General features: G+C 41.5%; 1 protein-coding gene across 3 annotated transcripts in view; it reads right to left on the bottom strand.

Moving 5' to 3' along the window:
- Positions 1-24,914, bottom strand: part of PDGFRA (platelet derived growth factor receptor alpha) — a 34,543-nt gene that overhangs the window by 8,058 nt on the left and 1,571 nt on the right. For all 3 annotated transcript variants that reach the window (XM_051619678.1, XM_051619679.1, XM_051619680.1), the window contains exons 2-19: positions 19,051-19,111; positions 17,394-17,708; positions 14,220-14,483; positions 13,277-13,407; positions 11,963-12,134; positions 11,670-11,859; positions 10,979-11,094; positions 10,393-10,519; positions 9,277-9,470; positions 8,780-8,874; positions 8,537-8,669; positions 5,057-5,161; positions 4,318-4,428; positions 3,874-4,027; positions 2,616-2,782; positions 1,357-1,472; positions 935-1,057; positions 165-276 (exon numbers count right to left, since the gene is read on the bottom strand). In XM_051619678.1, the coding sequence (XP_051475638.1) occupies positions 165-276; positions 935-1,057; positions 1,357-1,472; positions 2,616-2,782; positions 3,874-4,027; positions 4,318-4,428; positions 5,057-5,161; positions 8,537-8,669; positions 8,780-8,874; positions 9,277-9,470; positions 10,393-10,519; positions 10,979-11,094; positions 11,670-11,859; positions 11,963-12,134; positions 13,277-13,407; positions 14,220-14,483; positions 17,394-17,708; positions 19,051-19,099 (2,674 nt within the window). In that variant the 5' untranslated portion in view covers positions 19,100-19,111. The remainder of the gene's footprint in view (positions 1-164; positions 277-934; positions 1,058-1,356; positions 1,473-2,615; positions 2,783-3,873; positions 4,028-4,317; positions 4,429-5,056; positions 5,162-8,536; positions 8,670-8,779; positions 8,875-9,276; positions 9,471-10,392; positions 10,520-10,978; positions 11,095-11,669; positions 11,860-11,962; positions 12,135-13,276; positions 13,408-14,219; positions 14,484-17,393; positions 17,709-19,050; positions 19,112-24,914) is intronic.

Genomic DNA, 24,914 nt, shown 5'->3' on the forward strand with positions numbered 1-24,914 from the left:
TTACTTCACATCTAACATTGGGATCCAAAACCCTGTACAAAAGAATAACTAACAGCCGATTACACATACATATATTTTTGCTGTAGAATTTTAAATACTTTGTATAGAACAGCTTGAACTGAAAAGCTCTATCACTACACACAGACAATGTTCAAAGTACATACCAAGAGAAAATATTTCCCACAGCAGAATGCCGTAAGACCAGACATCACTTAATGTTGTGTACAGATTGTCAAAAATGCTTTCAGGTGCCATCCATTTTACTGGGAGGAAAGTCTGTAGCAAAAAGGAAGAAACCCCAAGGCACACAGATCAGTCATTAAAGAAATTCTTCCCATTACAACTGTTGTTTGATAGCCAGGATTAATTTCTTTCTAACAAGAGAAGTTTTGTTAACCTGGCTAGTGTTTATTTTTAATTCCATATAACACAGAGGTACCAGGATTATAAGGAATGCTACTATTTGCTCCCCACAAAAACTGATTAAACAATATTTTTCATTTTAAGAAATTATTTATATATTTAATATAGTAAGTCATAATCGTTCATCTTATTACTAGCAAATGACCAGGCTGATTGAAGGCATGATACAAAAGCTGGCACTGCCAATCTAGGTCTGATACATCATTGACTGATGTGTCACTACTCTACTTATCACAGTGACAGTTCCTTAATAAATTATCTAGTCTTAAAATTTCCCAGTTAAAATGTAAGCTTGTGAAGTAGTAAGTGTGGCCAAGTATTCTTTAGCTTTAAAGCAGAATTAGGAAAATTAAAAGAATTAATGAACTGAAGAAAAATTGTTCTCAGGAGCATTCATTCCAGTGGTCAATTAGTGTTACCAACACTGAATGGCAAGAACATTAAACAGCATTTAAAACTGACACTTCTCATTTCAGTTAAAGAAGAACTCAGGAGATTAAGTAGTACATACACTGCCCTTGGAGACATAGTTGGAATCATGCATGATGTCTCTAGCCAGCCCAAAGTCACAGATCTTCACGATTTTTCCTTGAGCCAGGAGGACATTACGAGCTGCCAAGTCACGGTGCACACACTGTATAGGGAGAAATTAAATTGTTCAAGGATATGCTGATTCCACAAGGGACATTTCCCTTGCAACGATCCCTGAAAAAGATCTGTTGACATTCTGGGAACACTCTTAACAAGACCTTCTGCTGAACAGACATCTGTATTGCACTGTTGGCAGGGGCAGGAAGGCATCAGTCCTCAGAACCAGTGAGGGCTCATGCAGATGTATTGCAATGGGGAGAAGACAAAAGTGGTGCCAGCCTTTCCCTTCTACCCATCACATACTAATGATATGCCTATGATTCTGACCATGCACTTACTTACATTTTTAGAAGCCAAGAATTCCATTCCCCGAGCAACCTGGTAGGTGAAACTCAGCAAATCCAGTAGGCTGAGGCCCTCTGAACTGTCATCTGAAAGGAGGTTTTTGACTTCTGATTCTATTGAAAAAGAGAGAAAAAATGTGTTTGTCCTGTGGAGAGTGAAAGCAACATACATTTCACTTTAGCTATCAAGATCCTGAGCTGATGACTTCAACAGAGTACCATGACCAAACCAGTCTTTTCGTAATATCTAACCACTGTTAATGTTTGCATCAGTCACTGACACATACTACCTTCTTAAAAACATCCAGTATTAAATATAGGTTTTGGTTTTAGTCCTGTCTGTATTTTTTTCCCCAGAGAACTGCAGGAAAAGATTAATTTAAAAGGCCAAATGAAGTGCTTTACAAGCTGTTTACAGTACTCTGTGTGGCACAAAGACATTTATTTAGAGGTGGAGCCTTCACTAGGTTTTTGTGCATGCATGTATATTCTTACTCATTTACTTTTGCTGAACACTGCTATGTTTCCCAGCAAGTACTCACTGGGGCTAATCCAATAACAGCAAAAAGGGTCAGGAATTCTATGGCAACAGTTCTTATTTTTTAATGAAATATGTCAGCAAGGAAACCAGTCAAAATCCAGTGATTCAGTTACCCTGACTGTCCTAGGGCACAGTATGAGTACATTAGTCTGCCATGTAAATCCTGGACTGGATATGGTTCAGTTTTTGATGTCTACAGAAGTGGCAGTGCCTATTTTTAAAGCAAAGCATATTTGGTTTCTGAGAACAGTGCCAGGGAATGGGATGCATTCATTACCTCCATTACATAATCTAGGAAAGTATTTGGGAGTGTTCTGCATTTGGTAAGTGTCAGTTAATGTGAAATGTAAGTGGAAACAGAGCAATATGAATTTATTATTATTATTGTTCATCGCTATTGCTCAAAATCTTGCAAACTACAAGACTGATAAAACTGCTGCCTCCCAAGAGTGCCTACTGTCCTGTTGCAGAGCATGGCCATTCAGGAATTCAGCATGAAAGCAAATACACCACTGGATGGACCCCTTCTGCTCCAGAAGGACACACTCCTGTCTCCAGAGTATAGTGAAAAGCAGCAACATAAGCTTTTAGTTTATAACTTATATTCACATGTTTGCAGCACAAAATTAATCTGCTTACATCCATATAGAGGGCAAAGGTAAGATATGCATTTATTAGTATTAATGATGAGTGCAGAAGGGACAATTCTACGTTACCTGACATAGACTTCTTCTTATATGAAGCAGGCCGATCGTACACAGATCTCTGAATATCAGAGTATTTAGATCCCTCTTTCCTTTCCAGCATTGGCACGTACTGAGTTGTATCAGCTTGTTTCATGTCCATGTACTCTCCAGTGTTTTCAAATGATAAGATCACATAACTGAAATTCGAAAAATATATATATATACTGGTGTATCAGCTAGTATTGTTCAGCTGGCTTCCCTGCCACAGCATCCTGTGAATCTATCAGTTTTCTTATGGCGTACAATTGTATTGTTGTGAAATAGAAGAGCTGTCTTCTTGATAGGGAATACAGAAAGTTCATGTATTGCAACATAACCATGTATTATAACATGTGTCACTGTAGTAAAACACAAGCATTTCAAAGTTACCCTTTTGTCTATAGTCAGGTATGTAAATACAAATTGTCTGACTTCCCAAAATCCAACTTAATTCAATCATTACTACTTAGGGCTTTTAGTTCTAGGTATTCCAAATGATAAATTCACCCAGACAGTTTGTACCAAATCCAGTCCTGCTGAGCAAATCCATGCTCAGATGAATAATCCTGGCTGTACTCAGCTACTGAGTCAGTTGATATATTTGCCTGAGTGATTTTTAAAGGAATCTCTGTTCACCTTCTAAATCCTGGCTAATTTTATGACATTGCTTTACTGATGAATGTATGATCACAAGCTTCCTCCACCTCATCTGGAAAAGCTATAAGATTAGCATTAACCATAAAAAAATCTATTGAGACTGGCTAAGCTCTTGGTAGATAAAGGAGAGTACTTGAGCTTGGAGAACAAACTCTGCCAGGTTGTTTAAAGGGAAGAAGTTTTAGTCAGAGGAAATTCTGCAAGCAGGGAAACAAGGAAACTAGGTACTTGCTCTTTACTTTTAAAACTTCGTTGGGTAGAGGCAAAAGGATGTTTTTACAGAAAAGAGGAACACTGGGACAGGTTTTATTAATAGAAATGTTCTTTGGGCCCTCAGGATGTCTATGGAGAACTGATGGTGGTCCTGGGACTGCAGGCATACCTACATAGGGGAAACACTTATCTAGGACACATGTCAGGGAGACTGAACAAAAAGTGCTGAAACCTTCCCATATCTACAAAACTTGATAAATGAAAGTCTAATCAGAAGAATTAGGGAGAGCTCTAAACCAATGAATGAGAGAAAGGAGTAAGGTTTAGTAATGACATTTCCTTAAGACTCCGGTAATTTATTTTTTTCCCTTTTTCACACCTCCTTGTGCTTTCATCAGCTGGGTTCATCCCAAAGATATCCAGATCCTTCTTTGCCTTCTCTGGATGATGGCTCAGGAAATTGTCCCTGTTCTTATGCAGATAGTTCACCAAATCACCATAAAAGCAGTATTCGGTGATGATGTAAATAGGTCCTAATGAAATAAAACAAAATAATGTGTGATGAAAGGAGTCTTAAAACAAACAAACAAACAAACATACATATAAAACATAGTTCAAAATACAACAAAAGACAACAAATATTATGGGTTAATACATTTTTTTTACTAAGCTATGACTGCAACTGCTACCAAATATCAAGTAGATTTGTGAAACCTTATATTTGTTTATATTTATTGATAATACCTTTACTTGAAATTTTTGTGCCTGTTAAACAGTGAATGATGGCTTCACAGCAAGCCTCTGTTTTGTCAGCCAAACCCACCTGATTTTGTACAAGCTCCAAGCAGATTCACAATATTCAGGTGGGGGCCAAGATGTGTCATTATCTTCAGTTCAGACATGAGTGCCTGTTTTTCACTGGATCTAGCAGTAGCTGTGGAAAAAACACACCAGCCTCTCAGTGGGAGCAATCACCTCTTTCACAATAACAAACAATTTATTGTTGCTTGCCTCATTAGAGCATTGCTACCATAGTTTCTTGGAGAAGACTGTGTCCTTTTGTTGACAAGGGGCTTTCTTAAGACTTCGAAAGAAGGCATAAATTGCTAATAAAGGACTGATTTGATGCAGCCCAGTTGGTGACCCAGTCTGTTTGTTCCTCTCCAGGGGTACAATGGATTGCCCAGGTGGCACAGAGGCACTTCACAAGCTCCTCGTGGTTCTCCCAGAAACACTGCATCAAATTCTCAGCTCTCGAGAACTGTGAAACCTTAAGTGAACTTAAGATTCTCACACAAGACCTGCTTGTTTTTCCTTTGTTGTATTACTTTCATTTGTTGACAAGCAGTCATGGTTATTTTATCATTTCTGGGTGACTGTGGCCTCTATGATTCATACAGTTAAAAACAAATTTTGGATGTTTTCAGAAGACTGGATTCAGGTATTTCACAGTTCATTTTCAACTTCAGGTATGGAGAACCTGTTCATACAGAAGCAATGCTTAAACAACCCTGAAGGAACATGCCCTACCTAGCTTGAGAAATGGAACCACGACAACTTACGTTTCAGCATTTTCACAGCTACTTTCATCACTGGTTGAGAGCGACTCAGTCCATATGCAGTCCCTTCCACTACTTTTCCAAATGCACCAGAACCAAGGATTCGACCTGAACACAAGGGAAAACATTATTTCTTCCAGAAGGTAACAATAATTTGCCTCATTTCCCACTACCATTCCTCTACTGGTTGTTATTCTTGTGTGAAAAGAGCACAATTGCTTAGCCAGACCACTGGTATTATTGTTATTACTGTTGTTGTTAAGCTGAAAAGGAAAATGCATTTTAAAGAGATGTTGTCACTAAGTACAATCCTTAAATAAAAAAAAGCAAGCAGACATCCGCACATGGGAGCTTGTAGGAAGGGGATTCTGAGGAAAAACTCAACTCATCCAAATCCATCTCCCACTCTGCCCTGCCACCCTGATTTTATCCTTTCTAAAGACTGATTCTCCTAATTAAGTTCACTTCTCTGCCTTAGTCAGCACCCTGCTACAGTATACTTGTGCCCCTTACTTATAAACCTGAATTGAAATCCTTAGCTGTAGTTTCAGGCTGTTATGTCAATGCTGGCTACATTTAGCAGTAAAATAGACTGATGTAGCACATTTAGAAATAGGCTGGACCATCAGTGATCTGCATGAAGCTGAAATACATGTTGATCACATATGAGGACAAGTTTCTCTGAAGTTTAATGTACAAGTGTGTTTCATATGTTCAAATAAATTTTTATTGCAAATTTCCAAGTGCTGTAATGAAATGGCTAATATTTATACACACTTCTCTTCCCACAAATCAACTTATAGAATAATTTTGGATTATCATATCCTATATCTTGACATGGATAGAGTGTCCAGAAGACTTGTGTACAGCTTAAGCGAGATTTTAGAGAAATATGAACTGCATGAACATACTATATTTCATAGGTACCATACTGAAAAGCAAGTTTATTAAGGCAGCACTTACTCAGTGAACAAACTCATGTACGAGCTCCAGATGCCAGGATATTTTCATATTCCTGGTAAGCTCTGCATTTCATTTTATATTACTTTTGGACTTCTAGTACAGGAAGAATCCATACTAACTTTACTGTAGAGATAGACAGCATTTTGTCTTAGATGTCTGATTGCAGTTTGAACTTGCTGCCTTTTACATTTCTGAAGGTATTATCTGGCATGGAAGGTCATATGTTTCTGTTATCCTCTGGCTACAGCTCCCATTTGTATTGTGTACATATTTTGAAAAGAAAATTTCCAGCCAAATGTTATCTACTTCATTAATAAGCACAAGTAACTATTAAAGTGTGCTTAGATGAGTTACCACTGAAGAACCTCTCCAAGACTAAGACAGCGTAGTTTGTCATGCACACAAAAACGATGCAATTTCTTTTAAAGATTCCTGTGCTCCGAAGGTTATTCTTGCCAGTCAGGATATGAGAAAGCTTCCCACTAAATTTCCAGCTAATTCAAACAACCTGAGTTTGAAATTTGGCCCCTGAAACTTTTCAGAGGGGAGATCTGGGAGCCACATGGCAGGATGCAGCCCTTTAGGATGTGATGGCATTTGGTGATCCTCCTTGATCTTCTTCTCTTCACAAGCCAGTTCCTCCCCAAACCATATTGTTGACTGAGCACGAGGCACACATCTCCCTCTCCATCACCTCTGCTGAGCCAGGGTGCATGTGGAGACAGTGAGAGCACTTCCGGAGTGGCAGGGAGCAATCCCGTTCTTTCCCCCTTTTACCCCTCCTCACAGACATAGCCCAAGCCACATGTGTTTTACACTTGAAGTTTGGGGCCAGGTGGGAGCTGACCGCTTAGGACCTGGAGGCATCTGTAATGCCATCACATTATTGATGTTGAGGCCTACAGTGGAGCCCAAAGGCTTTCCTTTTTTGTTACACGTCTCCCTGTCTTGCCCTGGCCGCTGAGCCCGTTACACAGCAGCACACTAAGTACAGTGTGCAGGGGTGATAGCAAAGGGAAATTTGCCGTGTAACCCAAATTCAGCAGCTGGAGCTCCAACCAGCATTCAAAGTTGGCATTTAACGCAGCATTGCACTCCAGGCACTACTAGCTTGAAAAACAAATACATGCCAGCTGGCTTACACAACTAGGATGGGAAATGCTCATCTGACCAAGCCAAAATTGTTTTTCATCCTGCTTCAGAGCCTCCCTGAGCTAAAGAGGTAGTTGCTGTGCTGCCATCTCCCACTTTCATAAGAGAAAACCCACAAAAAAACAGAATTATCAGCCTCAGAATTAGAAGAAGTCCCAACCACAAGCATTTCATATGGTAAAACTGCCAGCAGGTAAAAGTTAACTGTGTCAAGAAGAGTGCTTGTGCAACCCAGATCGCCAAAAGGATGAAGCCTTAAGTTTCTAAAGCACTGACTATCCTGCATATACTTGTGAACAGGGAGGCATTGAAGAAGGCTGATGCTCAAGAGTCAGAGGGAGACAAAGTCACAGCGGTGGTCTGTTTAACAACTCAGATCTGACAAATCCTATTTAGGCATATAATTAAAGTCTGGGAGGTAATAAAATAATTCCATTAAATATCCACCCTCCTCTAGTTTTCAATTAGCAACATGAATTTAATTAAAGGATATTGTTCATGAACCAGAAATTTTTGTGCTGCTTCTTTCAAGAATTAACAACAATTCTTTGTCTATGGCAGGGGAAGGAGAACTGCACCAGGGCAGTGTGTTTTTTAAAATATATAAAACAAAAATTTATTTTTACTTCTTCTCCTGTATTTTGTGATACTACTTGGTGCACAGATGCCTCCAAGGGAAGCAAACCTTGTATATTTAAAGCACTATCTGGATAGAACATTAAATTGTCTAGAAGCATTACACTTGCAATTGATAAAAATGACAGAGTGTGCCAGCCCTAACAAAGTGATTAATAACTGAATTCTGTATGAATTCCAATGCTAGGATAGCAAAGAAAGAAAGCAGAAAGTGAAGAAAGAAGGACAGTAGCCACAAAAATAAGTTATAAAGTTGCTCAGCACAATGTATGCACGTTGTGGATTAGCAATTTTTAAAACATTTTAATAAAACTATGTAACTACTTGCAGATTTCCCTTAGCCTCTGGACATAAATATACAAATGTCTTGCAAATAAAAAATGTCAGTACACTTCTTATGGGTGCCATAGCAGGACTGAATGTTGAAGAGGTAATTAAATGCTTGGAAGTATCCCCTGAGCCACATGGAGGAGGGCACTATATGAGGACACCCAGAAGAGAGGTGAAATGGAAGCATGTGAGACACTAACATAAGGAGTTCAAGGCTGACACCACTGTAGGGGAAAAGGAAGATGTGGTTGGAGAATTGAGGAGAACAGAAAGGTACAGAGAGGCTTTGGACTTGATGGCCATAAGTCACTTCACAAGTCCTGGTAGCAGAGACCTCACAATTCTCCTTAATTGTCCTTCTTCCCAGAGAAGGATGGGATTACTCCCTTGGAGGAAACTTACCAAGCACTAACCCGTCTCGAGGAAACTCCCATCTGGAATCATAAGGCAGTTGCATTGGGTCCACATAAATGTATTCATGGCCATCAGGGCTGATAGATTCAATGACTCTCCATCTGATCTCGTACCTTGGCTTCTGCAAGGCACATTGAATGCAAAACCAGCCATTAGTCTCATGCATTACTTCAGAGCAGATCAAAACCCAGTGGGTCTCACCGTCCAAACTGAAATGCTTTTCTGCATTACCTGTTTCCATATGATGACCAGAACAATCAGTGAAATTATCACAATCACTAACAGCACTAAGACTGCAGCAGCCACAGTAAGTTCTGATCGCAAAGCTGTGGAGTAAAAAAAGACTGTATTTTACTCCTGAGCCACAAGAAACGTGACATACACATACGACATCCACCTCCCCTACCACTGCAGTGCATCTAGCAGACGTAGCAGGAGCAGTCCCTGGGGCTGGTGACTGAAAAGTCCTTCCAAGCCCAGAATTGCTCTGCCTTCCTGTTTCAAAACTAAATGCAGAGACTGTCTAGAAAAGCATCCAGATGCATCATAAAGACCTGCTGAATGCCTCATCCTCACATGTCTCAGGGTGGAAAAAAAATCCATTTAATTTTTTTTTTATCTGCAGCAATTCACATTTTCTTATATTAAACATTCTTCTAGACTAAACTGGAGTGTGTTAGAGAGGGGCTAAACTGTCATACTCTCACAGAAAGACAAAGCAAACTCACTGGGAGCCACAAGCTTCAGTTCCCGAGTAACAGCACCAAGGTCGTTCCTTGCCATGCATCGTACAGCCAGGGTTTCCTCTACCTTCTGGAAGGTCACCTGGCTTTCCACCTGGTTTTTCTCATCCAGGTGGGCTTCCATGTGTATATCAGAGATGTTGTTAGTCAGAAGAGTCCATGAGGTGTCATTGCTGCATCTGCAGCGAAGAACAGGGGAAATAGGTGCTGGGCATAAGTATGGGTAAAGAGTTAACAGAACAGGAACCACCTTTCCCTACAACTTTATTCCAACAATTATAATGTTAAAGACCAGAAATGCTTAAGACCACCTCTGTGAAATGCCTGCACCTTTCTTCCCTCAGAATAATTACCTTCTGATTCTTATTACTGTTGCAGCTTTGAAGGCTTGACAATGCAGCCCAGCAGGTCTGGAATAGATAGACCTTGGTGTCACTATGTATCCTGTAGAGTCCTAGTGCTGGCTGGATCACTTATTTCTACTGGAGGAAATCCTCTGTGCTGTACAAGGCTCTCTGGGGTAGGGCCAGGAGGACAACATGGGGCAGCAGAGATTTTAACACAATGAGAGTAGAACAAAGTTGGAAGGTGCTCAAGGCTCCTAACCTCTTCCCATGCTTGGTGTCCCTCTCCCTGGTGGATAACATTCATGGGAAAGTCCTGCATCCCAGTGGCCGCAGAAGGAGCTAGTCTAAAACTAGCAAAAATTGGAGTAATTACTCCACATGCCTAAAGTACTTTGAAGGTGAAAATTATTTTGGGGGGAAATAGTTAAAAGTGAAAATTTAGAAGAACACAAGAGTGTTAAGAAGGCAGTGAAATTATAAGAACTCCCTGAATGGAGGGACAGCTACTTCTCAAGATCCCTACTCAAACTGGGACTGTGAAATCTGCTGAGTTCACCTATCGAGCATAAAGATTTATGAGAGAAATGTCCTGAATCAATGTTGAAATATAAGCAACATGCTTCTAAAAAGAAAAAAAATATCTATAGCTTACTGGACTTTGATGAAGAAAGCATGGTATGGTAGCTAATAATGTTAATCTAATCAAGGACATAAGTAGTTACATTTTAGATAAGCAAGCACCAACTCTTCTTACTTTTTAATGTCCTTGCAAACCAGCCATTCCACATCAGGAAGTGGGGTCCCCTCTGCCAAGCATCTCACTGTCTGCCCACCTGCAGAGCCGTGGTGATCATCCACAAGGTCTAAGATCAGAGCTGGAACTGAGAAGGACACAGAAGTTTGTTAAAATATTCATCAGGGTCTATAAAAACAGCCTAAAATTTCAAATTAACCAGGACAGGTATTGTTTGGCTGACAGCTAGAGACCAGGACTTGGCCAGGAGGTTCTTGTCTCCTGCAGGACAGAGTGGATCTTAAGTTGGAGCCACGAAAAGGAAGGGCTGCAGTTATGCCACGTCCTCAAGTCATTCTAAATGAGCTGTCATCCCTGCTGTCAGCTGGAATAATTTAGGCTGGAGGATGAAGATTCTTTTTGGCTCAAGGCCAGAGTTGGAGTGAAAGCCAGGATCAGGGCACGAGAGCTCCAAGGACTCGGCACGCACGCACTCCTCGGTACACCCCTTTCTTATTTCAGTACTCCAGGGAACCCGATGCATAAGTGAATCAGGTCTTTGCTATATGCCATCAGTTCTGACGTGCAAGTCTTCGGAGCTCCTTACCTTGTATTAGCAAGGAGAAAGTGTATCTTTTAATCTCATCTTCATTTTCAGCAACCAAAGTGTAGTACCCACTGTCTTCTTCCTTGGCCCGGATCAGTTTTAATATACTCTGAAACCTAGTGAAATAAGAGTTTTTGTCTTGTACTTTTAGGGCAGGCATAAAAAAAATGAAAAAAAAAAACAAAACAAGAAGAAAAAAACAACACAAACAAAACAAAACAAAACACCAAAAAAACCACCACAAACTTTGGTGCAACATGTAATCTGTGTATGTAGATATTATATTGTAGTTACATTTGGAACTTCTAGCATGCCTTTTCACTGGAATTGTTACTCAAATAGTAAATAACTACCAAAACACAATGATGAACAAGTGGATATAGTTATATTCTGCAGGGGTCAGACAAAGCCCATGATACTATTGGAAATAGCTAGAAATTATTGGCATGGAGACATGTTGGCACAACTGAAGAGGCTTACTGCTCAGAAACTAAAATTCCTATGGTTTGAGAGGTTGTTGTTACCAAGGGAATAAAAAGAGGGAGATTAGGCATCACCCTTTAGAACAGAAAAAAAAAATAATAATATAAATACCACTGAGGAAAAAGCAACAAACTGCAGTGGAAAAAGAGAGCAGGAGCAGTGCCCAAACTCAGGTCAATGTGGCAAAGTAAGAGAAGAATATTTGTACCTTGTTTCCTGGACTTTGTTGGAACTAGTAACAATCTCAGTAAGATTTTCAATCAGAGTCACGTTATCCTTCAACCAGTACATTTTTGGTGCTGGGTATGCCTGCACATCAACAACAAAGTTTTTGACTTCGTGTAGGTTGACAGCTTCCAGAGGGCTAAACTGAGGCTCCAGGTGAACAAAACCTTTGTCTGTAAATGAAAAAGTCTTGCATAAACAACGCTGTGCAGCATTTTTCAAGAACAGTGTTTTCCAACACATTAATAATTTTTGAACACTAAAATCAGACTATACCATGAACTGTAATGACTACTTTCTTATTTTCCTTAACCTCCTTGGTTGCATGCCGAGCAGTACACTCATAATCCCCTGTGTCTTTCACTGATGCCTCAGGAATGGTCAAGGTGTAAACCAGCTTCTGCGATGGGACTTTGATATCATCAAGTTTTATCAGACCTTTTTCTTTCTGTAGTTTGGGGAAGGAAAAAAAACTTTACTGAAGTAACTGAGTTGAAAGCACACTATTGAGGATTTATGATACCACTAGAGTGAGAGCAAACATCTAAATCCTATATGGCAGAAGACTTGTTCACTCAGTCAGAGATGTATTTTCAGACACAGGCACAAAAGGTGTGTCCATAAACATGGACCTTTTCGGTGGCAGGCATGGAAGATTGAGGATTTTAAGAGTTCATATTTTGTTCACTCAAAACAAAACACTATTCAAAATTTGGGTGAGCAGCTCAAAAGAGTGTTTACTTCTTATGTGCTACCTTCTCCTCAGACATTAAATTTTTGGGGCTTTATTTTGACTTCTTTTTGTTTAGTTCCCATAAAGTAGGTTGAATTTTTATTTTTTGCCAGAACATAAAGTAACCAGTTGCTAGATGCTATGTTCTGCCTGCTTTTAAAACAAGAATAACTTACTGGCAAGGAGAAGACTGCTGCCAGTGGAAGGATGGCAAGCATGGTCTACCATGTTATCATGAGATGTTGGAACAAAACATAGGCTGGAGACAGTTTTGAAAAATGGCATATAGCAAAGTTCATAATGTGCAACATGGAAAAAAACCAAAACAAAACCTTCTCAAATACTTTTTTTTCCTCTTGGAGTCTTAACTTACTTAAATAAAAGGTGGGATTTGAGGTCATAATTAAGTAGTCACTTCAAGTACTCCATCCCTTCAGAGGAATGAAGTCTATGAACATGATTCTTCATTGTCCTCTCTTACGCCCAAGAATCCAGGGTTTAAGAGAGCCATTTCAGAGGTTCTGCTCCATGCAGATCTCTGACACATTCCTAGATCTTCCTATTTCCATAACATTAATTTTTCTGAACCCGCACAAGACCTGAGAGACAGCATTCCTCCCCCCAAGGATGGACTCCTAGTCACACCTCACCTTCCTCTCATGCTTCGCATACTTACTAACAGCAAATTCTTAACTATTGGGACTGACTTTCTTTTGTGGTAACCTAAAAGTAAAATAAACTACTTTGTTTCCTCATCTCAGTTGTCCAAAATATTTTACAACCCCACCTCCACTCCCAACAAGTAACTATAAACATTCAAACCAAAAACAAATTAAAAAGAAAAAAGAGATAATTACCACTTTCCCAGGATAATTCCACTGTAAATTAACCACCTCATTGTCAAAGACCACACAAGTTACTACGATGGTCTCGCCTGCTTTGTAGACAGTTTTAAGAGCTTCAATTTCAACTGGCAGCTGTGAAGTAGCTAAGAGAAGAGAAAGAGAACAGATTTAGTTTTTAAAAGTATACAATTTTCACATGTTGTGATTTCAGGGGGAAATTTCCATTTTACTTCCTCTACTGAGGAATCACTGGGAAATTAAGAGGAAATACTGCTGGTTTATACTGATATAAATAATGTGTATTTAAAGCATGAGAAGTACAGGCATGGAGTTCAATCCCACAAAGAATTATATATGCTTAAAACTAGAAGTTGCTCTCTCAACTGCCCCTTTGAAAAGGCACTTGGTAGAAAAGCAAAATTTTCCATTTTACTAATCAGTGGCTGTCTTTCAGAATCCTTTGCTGGCCAGTGAAAGCATTGTAAAAATATTTGAGTCATGCTGGTTTTCAGACAACCCAATGTCCTACAATTTAAAGCCACTGGGAAACACGAGTCTTTTAAATTATATTTCAGCAAGCAGAGTTAAAATACATGGATTACAGAAGACTATTCTTGCAACAATTCAGGAGAAGAGGTGAAGTTAAGGACACTTCATTCTCATCAAAATTATACGCAGCCACTAAATAAACTACCAACTAAAGAACTAGCAATACTGCCAGAGAAGCAAGTAGCTCATAATTGGGAAGTATGGTTTAGTGGTGGGGGGTTGTAGGGTGGATGTTTGGACTTGATGATCTTGAAGGTCTTTTCCAACCTTGATGATTCTATGATTCTAAGTATCGGATATATTCCTGTGATGCTAGTGCTAATACAGTTCTTACATCATGAAGAAAGAACTGGGCTGAATATTATTACTTTTTTTGTTTGTTTGTTTAGTGAACAAAAATAAATACCTCTTAAAATATAAATGAAGAACTCATCGGACTTGAACTCCACACGTTCAACCATTGTTTTGCATGTATATGAGCCTGCAGGGAAATTCCCTATGAAGCCTTGTTTACTGTCATAGAAAGCATGGACAGTCTTGTCTAAACTATTAATCAAAGTCACTTGAGCACTTGGGTCACTTGTCCGACAAGGGATAACAGTGGGATCACCTTCTTCTACTAGAATGAACTGGTCTTCTGGTATAGAAGGAACAAAAGGCATGTCTGGATCTGTAAAAAACAAGAGGCAATTTTACACTGTCTTGCTTGTAGTAAGCCCATGTACAAGAATTTTATAACAATGACCACTTATAGATTGTAACTGGAACTAGTACAGTTCATTACTTGAATTTTTCAGAGACTGCAGGTAAGGCATGCTAATTGTATTGTTATTTGACCCAAGCACAAAAGAGGAAAGAGTAAGAAGTTAAAAGGACCCCAAGGAAACAAAACAAAACAAAATAAAACAGACTAAATGTTATTATTCCATTTAGACCTTATTCTGAGATACTCCTACAGTGAGGACAAAAGGATATTTAGTGACAAAAAAGAAAGAAAAGCACTACTGGGTGTGAAAGCATTTGTGCCATTGCTGAAGACTAATGTAAAGATGAATTCACTTTATTAGAGATAGACAACTCTATCAAGATATATGTACAGCAAGGGTCTCAGAGAAGCATTCAGACTTAAACATCCTACTTTTTTGCACTTCGGTGCAATATTCACTGCACACAAAAAAAAAAATAATTAAAAATTATGCCTTTTATTGGCAAAAATCACTCATCTCCTTCAGTTAGATTTTTTCCCCTTTGGTAACAGCGACTCTCTCCTAACCAATATATATGCAAGGAGAAAAAGAAAAAGAAATATAAAATCCAAATGCTTTCAATGTCAAAATGTAGAGAAGCGATTACAGCCACATTTAATAAAAAATAATTCAAGGTACTTCAAGCATTTCTAACATGTCCAACATTACAGTTGCAAGACATAGCTAATTATGGTCACAGCATGTGGTTTTCAAAACATGGTATTCAACCAGAAAAAAGCAAACAAACACCTGGTAGTTTTATTTCTTTTAAGATCAACAAAATACATGCCAGCTTCCCTACCCAGCCAATCCAAAGTCTGACTTAAAAACATAACTGCATGACATATCCAACTTAAAAAGCACAGCCCTCAAATTATCTCCATTTGGCCTTTCGGAATAAACAAATAATCCCTGCTAGCCTGAAGCTTCTGTGCTAAGCTTTATAATACAATTTAATAAATAGCAATCCAAATCCCTCCAACAATAGACTTTCTGCTGCACTGGCAGGCCCTTTGTAGCAATATTCCAAACACAGCGCTCCATCCCAAAGACACTGCCAACTTCATGCATTCATTTTCCCACTGTAATTTAAAACAGAAACTGGGTTCACCTAGTTTGGTTTCCTGTGCACTGTTAGTGAAAATGGGATATTGTGTGAAGTCCCAATGTAATTCTCCTTGGCCAAGGTGGGTTGCTGCCACCCATTGCCCTCCTAATTCATTGCAGGGGAAAAAAATGTAAAGACAAATTTTATAGCGGAAACAAAAACATTCTCTGTAATTTGGAGAAAAGAATATGTTTCTGCACTTATGAAATCTTGATTGTTAGCGAGTGGAAAAAATTACAGGGTGTCTCTGCCTGGCAAATCTGGTAGGATGATGTCTAGAGGCATTCAAAAACCAAACAAAAAAGTCCTCTTGAAGAACTCTTCCTTCTGTTGCCTTTATATTCCTTCACAAAGTATGTTACAAGACTGCCTGACAGCAACAACATTTTCTGATGATTTTGTCCAAGTAGTTTGGAAATCAAGATACATGGGCCAAAGCCCACAGCTTTTGCTGGAACATCTTCTTGTTTTGAGGATGAATGCAAATGCTTTACATTTATTGCGGGGAATGGAGAAAAAGGCTCAGAAGAATTGTTGTCCTCAGATTACATATCATGAATGGTAAAAACTTAATATCACTGCAAAATTGTCTTTAAAACAAGTCCCTTTGGTCCTGCCTGAGTTTTGCCCCTTCCACAGTCTTCCTTGAAGTTGCAAAGAGCACCTCCTCTACAACATACTGCAGCTTTTTGAGATGATTTGCAAACACTTCTCTTTTTCATTTCCTGTTCAAAATATTTACTGCTAATCTACTGGCTTGATTTTTCCTGGCCCTGCAGTTGTGCCACTCATGCCCTGGACCCCTGCCAATGCCGAGGAAACTTCCAGACAAGGCAGCCAGTGGTGGGCCAGCCCCTAGTGTCTATCTCAGCTATGACATTAAAGATTTTCATGGCATGGATAGTGTGGAAAGCCTTTAAAAACTTTTTCCATTTGGAAAAAGGGGTTGGGAGGGCAAAGCCAGAGGTAGGTATTTCTGAAAAGAAGGGATGCCATTTCTTCTGGGTCCAACAGGTTTTCCACTACTAGAGGGAAAGGTGGGGCAGGGCCTGGGAGAGCTGTGTTTGCTTCAAAAATTACAGGGCACTGCATGGTAGCACAATGTTGCCGATCTTGCGTCAGACTGGCCAGCAACAACACTTCTCCTTTCACCCTCCCCTGTGACAGCAACCCCCAAGACGTCTCCATCACTTTACACTTCCAAGGCCCTGATGAGTTTTCTCCAGTTCTCAGTTGAAGCCTAATTCAGATTAAGAATAAGATATAGCCTTCCTCAGCTGGCAACTGCTTTAGTGTCAGACAAGGCACTGGGTCAGCAAATGTCCCAAAACCTCCACCCAGGTCAGTCCTGAAAGGACTGGCATTGACTTAAACTCCCACCTCAGAGCCAGGCAAACCTGTAGGCTGAACATGCTCCCACAGCTGAGCTGACCTGGCCACCAAGGTCTACTACCCAGTCCCTAGTGATCAGAAGACCTCAGCCCTGAAGTTGGGAATTCATCCCTCTTCTTGAGAATTAAAATTCTCACCAAAAAAGTGAAAACAGAAAGAATGAGAAACATATCCATAAACTCGCAAGTGGTCTTTTACAAGTTAGAAAATGTCCCTGGGGTCATTTATTTTCTTCTGACAGCAAACTGCCATCAGCAATACACCTCTTCTGAACATCCACAGCTCAGCCCTCCCCTCCAAACCTCCAGGTACAGCTGTGGCAGCCTCCACTTACCAGGCACATAGATATAGATGTCTTTCCCTTCCACTTCCCCATCCTCCACTTGAGTGTGGTTATAATAGCAAACATACAAGCCTGTGTGAGCGGCTGAGGCATTTCCTACTTCAAGCACCGTCACGAAGAGGCCACTGTTGTTTTCTTCGTGTCTAATGTCAATCCTGTGACTTCCCTCCATCACTGGGTACTGCCAGCTCACTTCACTGTCTCCAGAGCATTTGAGTGTGAAATTGGAATTCAGCTGTACCACCATTTCATTCCTATTGGGAACAATAGCCGGCAAAGGAAGCTGGCAAAGTGTTAGGAATGGTCCTGCAAAAAGACATAAATGAATAGCATATGAAGACACAGAACAGCTTCAGTGTGGGGATGAGAAAGAAAGCAGAGTGCATCCATAGCAGCTGGTTTTCTGACCGTTTCAGACATGCTGATGTCCCAGGAAATCTGTCCTTGTTAAAAGCCAAAGCTTTGCCCGATAGATGGCAAATGGCTTCCCTTTGAAATGCAAAGTGTTTGCTTGCTCATGTCTGTTTGTCAGATCAAGAGGTGGAAGACAGAGGTGAAGTTAGAGATGGCTCTCGATCCACATCGCAGTTTCCCAGCCCCACTGCAGATCAGTGAATCCCACACCCTGGCTGCTGCATCAGGGGGCTCTTACAGCAGTTTACAGCACTGGTCAGGAAACCAGCAGTTCTGTAAGCCTTCAAGTAAGTACACAACTGAAAGTTAGAAACTCCTCAGGAACAACACCTGCCTCTTACATCTGGCTTCTATTTCTGTAAATGGCCAGAGGAGGGTCTTACATCCAAAATTTGTGTGTAAGGTCTACCTCTAGCCAAAATGTACAGAAGCTTTATAGCCAAATAGAACTGTAATTCACTGAACTAGATGCTGTAGATGGCACTGGTTTTCAGATGCAATCTGCAGTTAGAGGCTCAGATTTGCAAGCCTTAGGTAATTTGTAGGTGGGCTGGTGTAAGTCCAACTCCCAGGAAATTAGAAGATCCACACCCTAAAAAAAATGGGGAATTCACCAGGAAAACAGATTTGCTGTTTCAACCTATCAAATGGCTTGTACAAAACAGATAGAGTAGTCCATGATAAACAGGCACATAGGCCCACGGCATGAAAGTGGGCCTGTCTTTCACAGACTGTCTTTGAAACCAGTTTCTCATTCCTGCATGTTATCTTGGTCTACAGACCCTTTCTATATTTGGCACCCTGTGGCAAACCCTGCCCTCCCCTCCCGGCACCATTCCCTCGGCAGATGTTGGGAGGCCGGGCAGGCAGCCCCGGCGAGCGCGGTGAGGCGGTGCGGCGTGGGAGGGTGCGGGAGCCCACACAGGCAGCCTTGCCTGCCCTGCACTGCTGGAGAAACCCCAGTGGGGCAGGGCTGACACAGCTGGAGGTAGGCAGGCTCACTTTCCCTGTGCAGGCAGACAAACCAGCTTGAGCAGCTGTAGGGGTGATAAAGTGCCCGGCATAGGCTAGAAAAAGTACCATCTTCTTAGCCTACCAAAGGGAAGGGTAGAAAAATTGAGCCTGTTGTCATCTGTTTGGCATTTGTTTTATCCTGATTACACGGAAGGCAAGGTTACATAAGGATTTAGGAGGGAGAGTGGGTGGAGAGGCTTAGAGGACTGAGGAACATTACCTGTGAGAAAACATCCCAGGATCAGGAACATCCGTGGGGAAGTACCCATAGTTCCCAAAAACTGAAACAGAAAGGAGAAGGCAAGAGAGAGCCAATTAATGTACTGCCAACAGGAATGAGAGTTTGCAGGACCCCTCTCCTACAGTCTTCCAGTGCAGCTTCTCAGCACTCTGCGTGATGCCATGGAGAGATGTGTGCCAGGGACCTCGGCTCACACCTGCAGCCTGCTGAGTTGCATGCAACCACCTCCCACAAGACACATGGGGCCAAAGACATATGAATGGCCAGGGGAATGCAGCTGAGACTCCACGACCCCTTCTCTCCTCCTGCAGTGTAAGAAGCCAAGTCCTGGTGCATCCCTCTCTCCAACAGCCTTACAAGCAGCTCTGATGCCCTCTGCAGCCTCCAGGACTGAGCCCACAGAAACAGCCCTGCACATGGGAAGTACCCTCACAGGCATCAGTGAGGATGCAATGGCTTTGTGCAATAAGTTCTGGCCTTTTAGCTGCAAACAGTTTTTATGGGAAAAAACTCATATTTTAAAGCTGCTTGTATTACAAATGGTACAATCCAAAGGGATATTTTTGTTTTGCCATTGTACATACGTGTGTATATATAGCTTACTGAGCACAATGCAATACAATAGTGTTTATTGCTTATTTAGCAAGAATTCCCTTGATCGAAAGACATGCTATTTAAAACATATGCTGAAATTTTCTAGTGGAATAAATCCATGACTGACTGTAGGCCAGCACTGCCATTTGCAAAGCGTATCTTCTCCCCAACAGTGTGGAGAGTCATATATCACAAGAGACAATTTTAGCTCTCAAACACATAATCCTAAGGCATCAGTCTTGAAGAGACAGCAGTGGCAATAAGCATCTGTGTAGTATCTGTGCCATCTAATGACATTTCTACTAAACCCCCCCCTGCAGCCTGCTAGATGATTTCCGAAGGAGGAGCTCCTACAATCCCCTGCTCCCATTTAAATCAATAAACATTATATCGGTGACTTTAACAGCAACTAGATTTGGCCCAAAGCCAATACAGATTTTTCAAACGTCTGCACAGAAGAGCCTTTAATCTGAAACACAGACCAAGAAGTAAAATGAAGGATGATGTGCCAAGAGAGGGACTATTTTTCAAAGAGTCTGGAGAGTTTCTATTCATCCTCTGGTATTCAGCTTGTGATACTCAGATAGGAAAGCACCTAGGTACATCCAGTTATTACAACTATGTCAGTGCCATGTGAAAGTTAAATGCTTACAACCTGCCAAGGGCTTTTTCCGAACCAGTCCCTCTTTCCTCCCACGGCCCATGGAGCAGACTGTGGGCTTTTGCAAAGCAAAAAGTATTTGATACGCAAATCAAACATGAAGCTCTCAGAAGAAGAATTGGAAGACTTGCAACCCCCAAAAACATGTACAAACAACTTTGGAAATTTGACAGACAACATTCCAGCAGAGACAAGGTATTTTGCCTGATTCTTCAATGAGCAAAAATTGTTGTGTGTTTATTTATTTGTCTTCCATTGATAACAAACTCTTGGACATCAAAGAAGTCCCTCAGTCTCAGCCCCCTGACTCATCTTTATCGCATTTATATCCTGTATTGTTTTTCTGATAAAGTAACCCACTGTAAATCTTGAAAGCCTTACCATTATCTGTTTTACTGATCTGATTCCTAACCTCCCAAGATCCACAAGACAATGTTACCCCACTGCCTGCCAAGTTTCTTTCTGCCTTTTCTCTCTGAAAAGGCATATCTCCCTCCTTTTTTGTTGTTTTTCGGACTACTGAACATAAGTGATGCAGCACAGAAGGAGAAAACACAAAGCTAGCTTAGCTCCTGCACACCAGCCTCCAGAAGCTCTGCTGAAGTGGGCTTGCATTGTGGCAGAGCTGTGTGTGTGTGAGGACAGAAGCCCTGTGACTATGTTGACATAAATACAGGTGATGGCATTTTCAAAGTGCTACTTCGAATTTGCTGTCTTGGTTGGGCTGCCATAGAAGTCAGTAATAGCTGAGTGCCTCGATCTCCCATTGCAGTTTAAAAACAGAAATTTGCACTTCCCAGCTGGCTGTTCTTTCTCAACCCATTGCTTTGATCTGTCCTCAATGACCTGTTAATCTCATCAAGATCCAGAGCAGAGCAACACTGTGAAAGACAGAATAATGTACTAAGGATTCACCATCATCTGTACTCAACATCTATTTGAACTGGATTTAATCACATCCTGCATCTGACTTATGCATGTTGGAGTCCCATCCAGAGCATATCTTTGTGCATCAGTACTGGAGTCAATATTTAGGGCAGGTACAATTTTACACTTCTCATTCCCACACCACAAAGCAGCTATGCTCACCATGGGTTTTGTTTATTTTATTTACCATCACCTAATTTTTTGTATGCACTTAATTTGCTTTTTTTTACCTTCTTTGGGGCAAAGCAGCCCTCTTTGTCCTAAATCACCCAGACCTCAGCCCTGAATAAGTATATCAGGTTCAGTTCCTAACACTGGGCAAGCAAACCATAAATCTGTGCAACCTCACTGAAGCCAGCAGATTTATGCAAGCTGAAGCCCAATATTGACAGCACACGTACAATGTAAATTTGAGCCAACCTTAATTCCTTGCATACCTTGAACATCGCAAGCTAAAATAGAAACCTGGGCGTGTATAGTGAAAGCTAGATGATGCCATGAGGAGGTTGCCAAACTCTCTGCAGGGGAGGCTGATTTCCCAGGGTAAAACAGTCATCGCATCTACTTTAACCACTGGGGTTTGAAAGGTTCTGACTGAAACATTGGTATCTCTCCTGTGTACTTTAGTGATAAGAAAAATCAGGAAAATAACATCTGAAGAATGGTTATCAGCAAGGGGTCAATCTTCTAAACACTCACTACCAAGCACTGGCTTCCTACCAAGAAGGTTTTAATTGACTGCACCGTAAAAGACAAAGTAAAATCAACAATCAAAAAGCTGACAGAAATAGGTGTTTAGAAACTGTTGCTATTACTAAATGATTGCTCTACATAAACTAAACAGAAAGCACCGTGGTGGACCAAGCAGAGGCAGTGGTATGTATTTTTCACCCTACTGAAAATCAAACAAAGACCTCTTTCAAGACAGAAAACTAGCCCATCTACCCGGGGACTGGAGACTAACAGACTCATCTCCCGCCAGTCTCCCAGTCACTACAGTTCATCCTCTTGGCCACTGGATGGCAATGTTGATCCACAGTAATGAGCCATCTTCCTTGCGGCGCAGAAAGAAGCCCTTGTCTCCAAGCAGATGGACTTTTAAACTGAGTCTCCTGGATCAACTTTAAATTAAAATTTCTTATATTTTAATTTAATGCGAGTTCACCAGTTTAAAAACAAGTAATAAAACCAAAATGGTCCCTATTGCTATGTATTTACATAAGGGATATGACAATAGTTGAATTGCAAATCTTGGCACGTAATGATGTGATTATGCCTGTTATGAGAGGGCTGGATAGCTTCAGTGGTGATTTTGTCAGAGTGGCGGTCTGTGCTTCTGGGAATACTGACTTTTTCCAGGAAGAGCAAAGGCCAGCCCAAGAAAAGAAGGGAAGATTTCCTCCTTGTGGTATATGTCACTAGCTGAACGCAAATGCTCAGACAGGACCTCCTGAAACATTTCTTGGTTCTCAATTCTCAAATTGCAAACTCAGTTCTCTGCAAGAGAAGAGCTGCCCTGCAGTGCTAACAGGCGGGTCTGAAGGGTTCACTGGTGAAACGCACAAACAACAAAAGAAAAATTCTTCCATTAAATAGACCTGCATAAATGTTCTCCCAAAATGCAGCTTGTTCCACAGCCCTTTGCAAGTATTTGCATCCAGCATAGCCTGAATGCAGGAATAGCTACACATCAAGACCAGCCTAGTGCTGGGCTCCAGCAGAGCCCGAAGTGCTCGCCTATGGTGATAGCAGCTATTAGATGAGCCTTCAAGTCACCCCTGATTCTTCATCCCAGCCCTCAAGAACTGACTTCACCAGTCTACAAGCTAAACTTGGTGGGAAAATTGCAAAGCCTGATCTCCCCACTCAATCCAAAGAGGATTTTCCAAACTGCCTCTGGAAACAGACAAAAGGACTGGCAATTCCAAGGAAGACATTTCATTTAGCTTTTCAGAATAAAATCAAATAACACCTCTGATCCCAACTCAAGTGCTCAGAAGCATTGCATGGAAAAATCAGTCCATCTTTGTTGACTGCAAGAGCTAGAAAGCCTAGCTGTTGCTACCTTTTCCCTTGGGTGACCATGCAAATTTTTATTGGCTTAAAAGAGATGAGTCAAGCAGGAGAGCAAGGCAAGAGGGAGAGAAAGGATTGTTTGCTTGCTTGCTTGCATTTTTTAAATTATCTGCAATTCCTGACACCACCAGGAAAAATAACCTCTCAGAAGTAATTCCCTAGCCTTTAGAACCAGTGAAGCAAACATTTTCTACTAGAATTTTCAAAGTTTGCATGCAGAAGTGGTGCCGTTGTGGCCATGATGATCTATGGCTGCAAGTGAGGTGAGGATTATGTAAGGTTACACGCTTCACCCTCATTTTTAGACCAACAGTTATAGCTGGAATTGACCAGTAAGGTCTGAAGTATGCAAGACTTTTTCTTTCTACATGCATTGTACTCGAACCCTATTTCGATTTTGTAGTACTGTGGAGAGGTATTTTATTAAAATATTTATTACTTCCTCCTTTCTTGAAACCAAATACCTATATATTACTTTCACAGCCACAAGAAGATTTCCCACACATCAACAAGCAAATAACAGTGAAGATGGCCTCAGTGCCCGATGGCAGCTAGACTGGCACACCTCCTGCCCCTTCGTGCCTGGAAAGGAATACCAGAACAAGGGGTTTCATTTTAAACAGTGGGAGATTGCCTGCAGGCTGGGAGAGCTGGTTTGCTCATGGACTCCTAAATCCCAGTGCTTTGATCAGTCTTCTTTTTCCTCAAACTTTTTTTCCCCAAGCTTTGAGGTTGGCTAAACAACTGTTTAGCTGAGGGCCTTTCTAAAATGCTCTTTGTCAACTAGAAGCTAAAGCCGAAGACTCTTGCTGGGAGATCTTTCCCTGTAGTTTCTAGACCCAGAGGTAAAAGTCGGATCTCCACATTTTGTATTTTGATCAGCCGATGACAGTGCAAGCTTTGATGCCTGTCTCCTTGCTTTGATCCCGTCTCTTGCTCCATCTAGGGACACGCAGTTAAGGCAGCCTAGCTGGGACCCCAGCTGGGCTCTGCATCGGTCCTGGGAGGTGCCGAGGGCATAACAAGCCGCCCAGCTTCCCCCGGTGCGCCCCGTCGGGGAGACAGCGGGCAGCTTACAGCCAGCCGGGACTGCGGCGGGGATGGGGGCGGGGGGTTTACATTCACACTCTCCAGCTCCCATCAGGCTTCAGGCGCTTGCCAGACCCTGCCTGCCCGCGGGGAGCCCGAGCTGCAGCCCCCAGGGAGCGGTGAAGCGGAGAGGCAGAGACTCCCCCTCTGCGGAGCCCGACGGCTAGAGAGGCTGGGGATCAAAGGCTGCTCGGCACACTGAGCGAACCTAGCAGAGATGGCAGCTCCCAGCCACTTTGTTGTTTGTCTGGGAAACAATAGGAAAACCTTTGCCAAGCTAGAGCGATTATTTTTTTTTTCTATGGAGGTAGCCTGGAAAAAGGAAAGAGGGGTAGGGGAGACGGAGAGGGACAGAGTGAAGCCATGTTTCCCCCCAGGGCTGTCTAATTCTGGTGGCACTGCAACTCGAGGGCTTTTCTCCAGTCCCCTCCGTCGGGCGAGGCACAAACCCCGAGGGAACAGGATCCGAAAAGGAGGCGGGAGTCTCGGCGGGGCA

Source organism: Apus apus, chromosome 4, assembly GCF_020740795.1.
Source record: "Apus apus isolate bApuApu2 chromosome 4, bApuApu2.pri.cur, whole genome shotgun sequence".
NCBI lineage: Eukaryota > Metazoa > Chordata > Aves > Apodiformes > Apodidae > Apus > Apus apus.